General features: G+C 31.4%; 1 protein-coding gene across 9 annotated transcripts in view; it reads left to right on the forward strand.

Moving 5' to 3' along the window:
- The window catches only part of atp8a1 (ATPase phospholipid transporting 8A1), a 332,891-nt gene that overhangs the window by 139,679 nt on the left and 180,168 nt on the right, over window positions 1-13,044 (forward strand). For 2 of the 9 annotated variants that reach the window (XM_087281952.1, XM_087281951.1), the window contains exon 15: window positions 8,776-8,820. The exons of the other annotated variants lie outside the window; for them this stretch is intronic. In XM_087281952.1, the coding sequence (XP_087138078.1) occupies window positions 8,776-8,820 (45 nt within the window). The remainder of the gene's footprint in view (window positions 1-8,775; window positions 8,821-13,044) is intronic. 9 annotated transcript variants of the gene reach the window in all.

Genomic DNA, 13,044 nt, shown 5'->3' on the forward strand with positions numbered 1-13,044 from the left:
TTGACTTTAGTTTTAGGATATTTGTTTATACGAACAGCTAAGATGTCCATCGGTGCTCTACTGTTGAATTAAGTTTTTTCCTGATTATGCATTTACAATGGTATGAGCCGTAATAGCGGTGTAATAGTATCTATTATTTTAATTAATAATAATATTATTTAAGATACAGATCAGAAAAACTATCTCTCACTATTAAAGGGCTGACCACATACGTCTTGATTTTATGTCCTTTATGTCCAATCGAAAAGCAGTTTAGGAAATGCGTTCAACAACATCTGGCCAATGAGTGATGTGGGTTTTGTCACATGACTGCATTTTGGTTCTTTTCTACTGGTTCTGACCAAAGGGATCAGTGTGGTGTGAAAACGACCCAAAGACGGCAGACAATGCAACAATGTATCGTTTGTCTTGACCAAATGAAGCAAACTACAGATGTGAAAGCACCCTGAAAGCCTTGTAATGGGTGTGACAGACAAAGGAGACATCCAAAACATGCAGTGTTGGTGGTCCTCTAGGAACGCGGTTGAGAAACACTGCATTAAGAAACTGATATGATTGCATTTTATACATCACAGGTGTCAAACTCAGTTCCTGAGGGCTGCAGCTCTGCACAGTTTAGTCCCAACCCTAATTAAACACACCTGATCAAACTAATTGTGGGCTTTAGGCTTGTTTGATACTTACAGATATGTTGAAGCAGGCCTGTAACTAAACTCTGCATGGCTCTGGCCCTGCAGGAATTGGCTTTGACACCCGTTATAGGTTTTGCCATGAATATAACCAATGTGCTGCTATGACATTAAAACATCAATCAATATAACTTAGTTAAATGAATAGTTGCATAACTGCGTCACTTTAAAATAGTATAACTAAACTACTGTAGGCGACACTGGCGCAGTGGGTAGCACGTTTGCCTCACAGTAAGAAGGTCGCTGGGTTCAATCCTCGGCTCAGTTGGCGTTTCTGTGTGGAGTTTGCACGTTCTCCTTGCGTTCGCATGGGTTTCCTGCGGGTGCTCCGGTTTCCCCCACAGTCCAAAGACATGCGGTACAGGTGAATTGGGTTGGCTAAATTGTCCGTAGTGTGTGTGTTTGGATGTTTCCCAGAGATGGGTTGTGGCTGGAAGGGCATCCGCTGCGTAAAAACTTGCTGGATAAGTTGGCGGTTTATTCCGCTGTGGCGACCCCGGATTAATAAAGGGACTAAGCCGACAAGAAAATGAATGAATGAAAAACGACTGTACCAACTGAAAGACTGAGGCATGTTATAAGCAGTGAGCAGGAAGCAGTGTTTCAGCTGTAAGCAGTAAGCTTTCATCACGTTTTGAGGCTGTAGAGTTTATTTCGACCTCATTTTTTTCTTCTACTTCAACTATTTATGATGTTTAGTTGACACGAGAGTTCTCTTTAGGGTCTAGTTTTGACTTCAACCCTAATTTGAACCTGCATAATATACAGCCATGCTCTTTTCTAGCTAGACTGCAGCACCTTTTTAGCAAGTACTCTCTGTGAAGTGAGCTGAGCTACTGTAGTTCTCTCTTATGTCCTCTTCTCTCTCTTTTCCTTATTCCCCAAAGGCTTTTTTTCTCAGTAGCAACCCAAAGGCTCTGACACGGCTAGCATTTGTGGTTTTTAAAGCATGTTTGTTTTAAAAGAGCAAGTAGCAGCCGTCTGGAGATTTGGCTTTTGTTTGTATGTGGTGGAATACCTGCAGGACTCGTGTTGGCCTATATTAGCGTAAAATGCAGCGTTCCCTCCTGCTGAAACGAACTTCTTCTGTTTCAGCGTAATACACAATTCTCTTCCCCCTGAGGCTGATGGTATGGAGTCAGATACTGGATGTGCATGCACTCAACCTGCCTTTTGTTTTTATAGTTTCTCTCTCATTATTTGGGTTAGAAATACGCCACATGATGCTATAGGGTCAGCTCTGAGGCTCTTTATTCTGTGTAGCAATTTTTTAGACAAAACACTATTAATAAATGTAAAAAAATATTTAAATAAATAGTAATTTTTGTTTTTACATTTAATTAAATTTTTAAAATTAAATACATTTTTCTTATGCTCTTTTATCGTCTTATTTCATTTTATATTTGGTTTAATTTATTTTTCCCCTTTTCATCTTTAGAAGATTTGGAGAGCTGTTTCTGTCACAGAATAAAAAAAAACAAACCAATATATAATGTAATGAAATTAAAATATAACCTCTAATTACAAAATTGCAATCAATATGTTTTTTTATTTAATTTTATGATTATTATTATTATTTACCTTTTTACCTTTCTCTTATTGTTCTTTTTTTTTTAAATGTTTTCATTTATTTTCTTTTTCAGATTTATTTTCCACCATTTTCGTCTTTGAAAGATTTGGAGATCTGTTTTTGCCACAGAATAAAAAACCCAAATGTAAATATGTAATGTACTGCAATTAAAATAACCCCAAATTACAAAATTACAATCAACCTTATTTATTTGTTTGTTTATTTGTTTATTTATTTATTATTTACATTTTTACCTTTCGTTTATTGTCATTTTTTTCTTTTTTAATTTGTTATTCATTGCATTTTTTTATTATTGTTTTCCCCATTTTCATCTTTGGAGATCGTTTTTGCCACAGAATAAAAAAGCTAAAATGTTGATATATAATGTAAAGAAATTAAAATTAACCACAAATGAGAAAATTACAATCAACCTTATTTGTTTAATTATTTATTTTGACCTTTTTTATTGTTCTTTTTTTATTTTATTTATTTTTTTATTAATTTTCCCTCCATTTTCATTTTTGTAAGATTTGGAGATCTGTTTAGCCTCAGAATAAAAAAAAAACCTCCAATGTAAATATGTAATGTAATATAATATTTAACATTTTTTATTTTATATTTGACTTTTTATAAGCTTAATATTTATTTAAATAAATAAAGTCAAAACTGCAAGATATAAATGTAATTTATTAAATTGCTATGATGACAATTGTGAGAATGTCACAGTGTTGACCTTATTCTAAAATGGAAGTGAGCCTTTTTTGCGATTTGTTTATAACTTCCGATTCAGTCGCCCATGCGAAATGACTAGGAATAATAAATGGCAGAAAATGGTCAAACTACTTGCTCTACAAACAAATGGTTGCATGACTACTGTATATAAATCAAGTAGAAAAATATAATATGGAAATATCACTTTGCAACAGCAAAACGAGCAGTTTTTAATATCTAAAAGTGAATGGAAGTGAATGAGACCGGAAGTCTCGAGCAAAAAAGATTCAAATTGCTGCGCCCAATCGTCGGCGAAGAATAAGGTGAATAGCAGGGGTCTCAAACTCCTGGTCCACGGGCCATTTACGGCTGCCCTCCTCCTCCGTCCGGTCCACAACTGACGTCAAAACTATAACGAGATTAGGCCCCCCAAAACATATTTTTGAATCGCAATCATTGTTGTGCTGTCGCATATAGCCACTTGGACGTTTAAAGTACTTCTCTATATTATAGTGCATATCAGTTTCACTTTTGGTTCATTCATTGTGTGTTCAATAGTAACGGACATTCAGATTATATATGCTGCTGATTTAAACATTGAAATAAATTTGCACAAGTGCTCTTTTTACTAAAGCTCTATTTTTTTGTTAAATATTCTAGGGTCATTAGATTATTATCAGTTTTATACCACCTGTATTTTGTTGAACAAACACTTTATTCATGGCTTACAGGTTATGCGGATGATGTAACAAATATGCAAATTTTGCTAATTCGGTTCAAATGGTCTAATTTATTAGATTTTCCTCATATGCGTATTGAGTTTTCTGACAACTATGTACATTTTACTGCTGGATAAATTGACCATATTAATGTGAATATGTGCTTATATTTTCCCTCTCAGTTGTATTTTACAAAAAAGAAAGATACCGAGAAGATGAATTGCCAGTAAAGTCAGTAAAATTACCCAAAACTGCTTCTGCTGTTCGTTTGCTATCTCTTAAACTTTTGCTAAAGAAACAATTGATTGGGACATAATAATAATAATTATTATTATCATTTTTATGATGATTTAAATGTCAAAATGCTGATTTAAACAACCACAGATATATTTCAGCAGTTGTGTGAAGCAAAAATCTCGCTGATTTGTTGATTTGTGACGGGTAATGCTTGAAATATAAACATTATGTCGGTTGCTCTAAGATTACATCACTTTTTTGTGCTTGAATGTTAAAACGGCCCTCAGTCACAGAATTGTCAGTCACAGAAATAGCCCACCACCAATTTGAGTTTGGGAGCCCTGCAGTATAGTGAGTGACAAATACATTTACAAATGCAATAAATAGTTGCAATTCTAAGAAAACAGTCAAATGTTTAATGTTATTTCTGAATAAATAACTCTACTGAATAATTCCCATATTTAAATAACCCATACATGAGACTTCAAATGCTAACTCGCCACACATCCACAAACCAAGACCCACACACAGCACTTATTTATTAATGTCAAGTTCATTCATCTCAACCAAAACCCCTTTCCACAACACACACAGCATTATTTCATTTAAATGTTTTCTTCCATAGCATGAAAAAAACAAAAGCTCTAACTTCCTCCGTCACCAGTGTCTGGTCTTTAAACACTCGGTCAGGCCAGTGTCCACTCGTATTGCAATTAACAAAGCCCCGAATGCCCGAATCTGTTGACCGGAGCAAAGACGCGAGGATAATTTGCTGCTGTCAAGCCGGCAGCAGTGGCTGTGTCTCCATATCCCAGAAAACACAGTTTAGCAGCCAGCAGTTCATCCACTGCCTCTCTCCACTACACTAGTGCTTACTCAGTCTTTCTATTAGCGAGCGAATACTGTAATGCTCCATCCCTGTATTATTTGTCTTAGCTTGAGTTTGTGCTTTTAAGTTAGCTGTATCTGCTTGTTAAGTGGTGATGTATGTAATACTGTTTCCGGGTCCAAGCCGCCACTCATTTGAGTGAAGAAATCATTCATTTATGATCACGTTTTATTCATATCTCACATTAAAGTTAATTTTATATAAAATCATAGTGCACACAACAATTTCTGGGCTTGCTGCATAACAAATACCAAAAATTTAACAATTTATAAAAAAATGAATTACTTTCTGGCCATCGGATATAAGGCATGGACATATATACTGCCATCGTGACTTTCGAAAGTATTAAATCGCTTTGTATATGTTTATTATTATCATTTCATGAGTCTCCCCTTTCAGTTGAATGAAGCGCTTGGACCCGGAAGCCGCTTCGCGTGACGTCACACTTAACAAGCGGATAGCATATTTGTTATCCTTAAAAATGTGGGATTTGTTGAAATGATTCTGTTAGATTAGTTGCATTTCGTCTTAAGAGAAAATGAGTGAATTGCACACAAGTTTTGTAATGTAATCTTTTTGATTTATTGTTCATGTTTATGAATTGATCCATAAAATACATTTTCCCCATGATTTAAATAAGACGCCCAATATAATGTCATTGTGTAATTATATAGTTGAAGTCAGATTTATTAGCCCTCCTTAGAATTTTTTCTCTTTGTTAAATATTTCCCAAATGATGTTTAACAGCGCAAGGAAATTTTCACAGTATGTCTGATAATATTTTTTCTTCTGGAGAAAGTCTTATTTGTTTTATTTAGGCTAGAATAAAAGCGGTTATTAATTTTTTTAACACCATTTTAATGACAAAATTATTAGCCCCTTTAGGCTAATTTGTTTTTCGATATTCTACAGAACAAACCATCATTATACAATAACTTGCCTAATTACCCTAGCCTGCCTAGTTAACCTAATTAACCTAGTTAAGCGTTTAAATGTCACTTTAAGCTGTATAGAAGTGTCTTCAAAAATATCTAGTCAAATATTATTTACTGTCATCATGGCAAAGATAAAAGAAATCTGTTATTAAAGATGTGTTATTAAAACTATTATGTTTAGAAATGTGTTGAAAAAAATCTGCTCTCTGTTAAAAAGAAAACAGGGAAAAAATAAACAGGGGTGCTAACAATTCAGGGGGGCTAATAATTCAGGGGGGCTAATAGTTCTGGGGGCTAACAGTTCTGACTTCAGCTGTAGGTCATAAAATAATATAATCAGCTATATTTAGAGATGTAAAAAGTAGTGGTGCAAAAATTAATCCCGATTAATCGCATCCAAAATAAACATTTGTTTTAACATCATTGAAATGCGTGCACTGTGTATATTTATTATGGATATAGAAATACACACAGGCATGCATATATTTCAGAAAATGTTTGTATTACAATATAGCATGGTGGCTCAGTGGTTAGCACTGTCGCCTCACAGCAAAAAGGTTGCTGGTTCGAGTCTCGGCTGGGCCAGTTTGCATTTTTGTGTGAGTTCTCCCCGTGTTAGAGTGGGTTTGCTCCGGGTGCTCCGGTTTCCCCCACAGTCCAAACACATGCGCTATAGGTGAATTGGGTTAGCTAAAATTGCCCGTAGTGTTAGAGCATTGGCTGGCTGGAAGGGCATCCACTGAGCAAATCATGTGCTGGAATATTTGGTGGTTCATTTCTCTGTGGTGACCCCTGATAAATAATGGACTAAGCCGAAGGAAAATGAATGTATGAATAAAAAATAATACATACAGTTGAAGTCAGAATTATTAGCCCCCCTTTGAGTTTTTTTTTTTTTTTCATTTTGAAATATTTTCCAAATTATATTTAACAGAGCAAGGAAATCTTCACAGTATGTCTGATAATATTTTTTTCTTCTAGAGAAAGTCTTATTTGTTTTATTTCAGCAAGAATAAAAGCAGTTTTTAATTTTTCAAACACCATTTTAGTGTCAAAATTATTAGCCCCTTTAAGCTATATTTGTTTTCAATTGTCTACAAAACAAACCATCGTTATACAATAACTTGCCTAATTACCCTAACCTGCCTAGTTAACCTAATTAACCTAGTTAAGCCTTTAAATGTCACTTTAAGCTGTATAGAAGTGTCTTGAAAAAGATCTTGTAAAATATTATATTATTTACTGTCATCATGACAAACATAAATGAATGTGTTATTAAAACTATTATGTTTCGAAATGTGTTGAAAAAAAATCTTCTCTTCGTTAAACAGAAATCAGGAAAAAGAATAAACGGGGGCTAATAATTCAGGGGGGCTAATAATTCTGACTTAAACTGTATGTGTATATGAGACAAATTATAAATCAGTTTTAATATCTACATGACAAACTTTGTTTTGTATGTACTCAATTGACATTTATTTGAAAACAAGCTGAAACGACACACTTCTTTTTTGGGGGTTGGGATGTCTTGATTGTTTTATGGTCAATCCACTTAAGTTTGTTAAAACTAGTAAGTGAACTTCATTTCTGCATGTTGTCCCAACAAAATCCCAGTGGGATTTGTGGATCCCAACATTTCATATAGAGTAGCTTTGTGTCTATTTATGTGCGTTTTTCACATATACATAATAAATATCTTTAATACATGCACATATATTATCTCAAAACAAATGTCTTTTTGGATGATTTTTTTTTTCCGTTAAGTGAGTAAATTTGTTGTCTTAAAAGTATTTAAAATGATGAACTTTGTGCGTAATTCTAAAATTAAAGTCAATCTAACAGGTACAAGTTACAATGTGTTTACTCACTTTATTAAGAAAAGTAACCATCGCTTTTAACAGTGAACAACTGTACCTATTCAAAGACATCATTCTTTTTACTTATTTTCTAATTTAGTACAGGTAACATGGTTTTTATTTTTACACAAATATTCTTATATTATTATTAGAATGACAAAAGAATGTTGTGTTAAGATCTAATAATTTGGCTTTTTATTTAATTTCAATTCTTTTTTAAATGTTTCCCAAGTGGTATTTAATATAGAAGATTTTTTTTACATAGTATTTCCAATATTTTCTTCTGATTCATTGAGTTTTGTTGTTATAAAAGAAGTTTTTAAATTTTAAATGAATTTTTTGGTCAATATTTTTAGCCCCTATAATATATTTTTCAAATTGGCTACAGAGCAAATCACCGTTGTCCAATTTAAATTGCACTTCATCTTACAAATTAACTAGTAAAATTTGTCATCAAGGTAAAGGTTATTAAATTGGTTATTAAAACTATTAAACAGCAATTATATAATCTATAACAGCAATTGTAAAATATTTGAAAAGAAATAGTTTACATATTAAACTAATCATTTAATCAACTATATGATTTAGTTGCGTGTTGTTCATTCATTCATTTTCCTAAAGCTTAGACTGTATTTCAGAGGTCGCCACAGAGGAATGAACCGCCAACTTTTCCAGCATATGTTTTGCGCAGCAGATGCCCTTCCAGCAGCAACTTAGTATTGGGAAACACCATAGACACTCATTCACACACACACTCATACACCATTGCTAATTCAGCTCATTCAATTAACCTATAGCGCATGTCTTTGGATTTTGGGGGAAACCAGAGCACCCGGAGGAAACCCACGCCAACATGGGGAGAACATGCAGAACTCCATAGAGAAATGCCAACAGACCCAGCCCGGATTCGAACCAGTGACCTTCTTGCTGTGAGGTGACAGTGCTAACCACTGAGCCACCGTAGCACCTCTACTTGCATGTAATATACATTCTAGTTATACGCATAATATAATGCCTAAATTAAGAATTAAATTTGATTCAGAGACACAGAAAATATTGTCCCCGATCTATATTCTCCTAAACTGTGTCTTATGGCGGTCATGCTCATGCGGCTGAATGTGGGGATTTCTCTCTTCTGTCTGTTATTGACTCTCTCCATCACTCTACAGTCATGCGGCTGAAGTTGAGGATGGTAGTTTTGCGGAGGACGACTGGTAAGATCAACACCTCTGGCTGCTTGTTTTTCTGCTTCTGTGATTTGTGCTCATGCCGTGACGCTGTGTGAGAAAATGTGGTTTGAGCCGTATTATTGTGATGTGGTTGTGTGGAATGGGGTTTTGTCAGCACGGTGTTTCTGTAACCTGCTGTGAAGGCAGATCAATGTTGAATGTGCTTGTTTGATTTCGCCTGATTGAAGTCCACATCAACCGGAAGCTGCAACCATTTTTTTTCTCTTCGTATTGTGATGCAGAGAAACATGAATATTAAATGAGAAAACAGTGGGCGTGGCTTGTTTTCTTCTACTGTGAGCTGATTGGATGTTAGTAAAGTAGGCGTTTCATTCAGAATGGTCAGGAAAAGGGTTTGGGGAGAGTTATTACGACCTAACAGACTCCTCCCCCTCACCATTTCAGTTTGTCGTCAAAGCTGACAGTTGCAGGGGGCGTGGTTATGTATGTTAGCCACGCCCAATTCCTCACACATGCATAATCTGATCCTAATGTTCAGATTTGAATTAAAGATAAGAAGGGCAATACTTTTTTTGCTCTTAATGCATTCACAGATTAATTGTTCACCTCAAAACTAGCAATGTAAGCTAACAACATCATATGGTTAATTTTCATTTCATTTGTACTTTAATCTCCTTCGCTTTGCTGTTTTTGGGCTCTTCTGTATGGGTCTAACAGACAGGCCGGATGCAGTTTCTGTTTGATTTCCCAACACCAGCTTGTGCACTGCAGACTTTTGCAGGTTTTCAGATTATAGTCCGCTCTCTGTGTTATTTGATCTGATTTGTGATCGTCTGTGTTTGGCTGCATTGGATTGTGCGCTTAGATCTTAAACTATTGGGATGAAACCAATTGAGACCACTTGAAAAGTTCTAATTTTATCTGGGTTTATGATTTATAGTCGTGTTTGAGTGAAACATAGTTGTTGTTTTATTTTATTGTAGAAGCTACTAATGACTAATGACGTTTCTGTGTGGAGTTTGCATTCAGCTTGCAGGTGTTCCGGTTTCCCCCACAGTCCAAAGACATGCGGTACAGGTGAATTGGGTACGCTAAATTGTCCGTAGTGTGTGTGTAAATGTTTGTGTGGATGTTTCCCAGAGATGGGTTGCGGCTGGAAGGGCATCCGCTGCGTAAAGAAACTTGCTGCATAAGTTGGCGGTTCATTCCGCTGTGACGACCCCGGATTAATAAAAGGACTAAGCCGACAAGAAAATGAAATATATATATATATATATATATATATATATATATATATATATATATATGTGTGTGTGTGTGTGTGTGTGTGTGTGTGTGTGTGTGTGTGTGTGTGTGTGTGTGTGTGTGTGTGTGTAAAATTATTATATATAATATAATATTAGTATATATAAACATTTATTTATTTGTATTGATTTATTTATTTAGCATGGTGTTTATTTTGTTCTATAATACTGATGACATTTCTTCAAGATATTTATTATTCTATTTATGTAATTGTTTATTATGGATATTGATTAATAAATATGTATTAGTAAAATAAAATGTATTTATTTAATTGCATTTATTTATTTGTATTTATTTATTTTTTATTTTTATTTATTTGTGATTTATTTATTTAACATGTTATTTGTTTTATTCTAAAAGCTATCAATGACATTTCTTCCAGATATGTATTTATTTATTTATTTATTTATTTACAACGCATTTACATAGATAGTTAAAAGTTTCCATGCTTTCTTTTATATCAGTACAAATGTCTTGCCCTGATTTTTAATAACAATAAATAAAAGCATTTTTATTTCTTTTAAATAACATATTATATTTTTGTATTACTTTATAATTACCGTATATATTTTATTACTATATTTTTGTATTTAATTCTAAATTATTCTTTCATTTAGTAAGTTAGTAAAGATGAAAGTTTTTGATGGCATTTCTCCTGTATAGTTATTTATTAATTTAATTTATGTATTTATACTTTTTTCCTGTATTTTTATTTATTAATTTAATGATTAAATACATTTATTTGTATTTATTTATTTATATTTTTAATTTATTATTTTTTTTATTTATAATGATATATTTATTTGTTTAATCATTTATTTTAGTCATTTAGTTATTTATTTATTTCAAAGTTTCCATGTTTTTTTATATTCATTTCCCCGAAATCAGTACAAATGTTTTTACTTCAGAAGAGTCTATATTTGGTGGAATAATCCTGTAAATAAAAATTAAAGCATTTGTTATTCTCTCCTGTTGTCATTTTGAAGAACTGTCATCAGACCTTTTATAGAATAAAACAAACATTTTACTCAAATCGGTATCTATAATAAGTCTAGAACTTCAAGTGCTCTCTGCTTTTTCCATAGCTGTGTGTTCAAAGTCATGACACACTTTGTGATTTGTATCTGGAACAGGAACTCCAGACACATTAATTTTAGACAACACTAATAAAATATGTATGGAGCTCTGTGTTGAAAGTCTAACTTCCCACTTAGACTCGGACAGAAATATCTCTCAGAGCAGGTCACATTAGACATAAATATGAAACTGTTTTATGTAAATGCCTAAAAAGAAACAGGCTGTTTTAATGTTTCCGGTCCTTAATAGTCATAAAAAGATGACTTGTGATAAATGTATTTATTTATTTTTTTTAAAGGAGCTCTATTTTAAATGAAATCAATCATCCTTGTTGCACGGAGCTCATGAGGACAGGGGATCTCTGTGTGCTCTTTATGAAGACACTCTGGAGATTTCAACTGTCCCTGGAGAAGCTGCTGATTACTGGAGGAACTCTCTGTGGCACTCATTAGATTGAAGAGATGCCTCCGTGTTTAAGAAGCTCATGTCTCAATGATAGTCAAATAAGGAATTTGTTAAACAGGACACAACCTAATTTCAGATATTGGTTCCAGAACTTTTTTCTATTATTATTTTATTTAGTTAGTGTTTTTCATTAATAATATTTTAAAATATTTATTTATGATTATTTACATATTATCTAACTATTTTATATAAAATTTAAATTTTAAATTGTTTTTATTTCACTTTTTTATTTTACTAATGCATATTATATTATGAAATTAAAACAACTTTATACTTTCCATTACTTTAGATACTTTCTATAGTTGCGTAATTATTTTTTAAAAACTTTGTTACATTTTTTATTTAATTTATTTTCTTTCTTTTTTTCTCTTTTGCATCTTCTTTTTTGTTTTTGTATTTTTATTTATTTTTATAATTTTTATTTAATTATGTATTTTTCACTAATAAAATTATTTACAACTAATATTTTATATTTTATTTTAAATTTATTTTATTTTATATTTTATTTAATTAATTTATTTTTAAATTCCATTTCTTTTATATATTTATGTGTATTGTATTTTTAAATTAAAGTTATTTTTTTATACTTTCCCTTAGACACTTTGTTAATGGATGTTTTATGAACTATTTTAAATGTTTTAAATTTTAAATGTTATTTTTATTTACTTTCTTTATTTTATTTTTGTATTTTATTTAGTTTGTGTTTTCATTAATACTATTGTTTACCAATATTACAATATTATTTATATCCTATCAAATTAATAATTTTATATTTTATAAAAAATTTTTTATTTTGTTAATTTTTACATTTTTATGTATACTGTAATATGAAATTAAAGTATTTTTTTGTTTTCTTTTTCTTTCTTTTTTAATCTTCTTTGCATTTATTTTGTTTTTGTTGTTTTATTTATTTTATTATTTTTTAATTAAATTATGTATTTTTAATTAATATTATTTACAAATAATATATATATATATATATATATATATATATATATATATATATATATATATATATATATATATATATATATATATGGTTTTTGTTTTATTTTATATTTTATTTAATTCATTTAATGTATGTTGTACTATGAAATTAAAAAAGTTATTTTTTTTATGCTTTTCCTTACTATGTGTTCTGTATTTATATAATTTTACTTTTTTACATTTTTTTTATGTATTTCATTTTATTTGATTTTTTTCCTTTTTTGTATTTTATTGTATTTTATTTAGTTTGTGTTTTTAATAATAATTTACACTTTAAATTTTAAATTGATTTCTTTTAATTATTTTTTTTTCTTTTCTTTTTTTCTTTTCTTTGTTTTTGTATTTAATATTTATTTTTATAAATTGTATTTATGTATTTTTCATTATTAATATTATTTACAAATAATATATTTA

Source organism: Danio rerio, chromosome 14 (genome assembly GCF_052040795.2).
Source record: "Danio rerio strain M-AB ecotype USA chromosome 14, GRCz13ab, whole genome shotgun sequence".
Taxonomy (NCBI): Eukaryota; Metazoa; Chordata; class Actinopteri; order Cypriniformes; family Danionidae; genus Danio; species Danio rerio.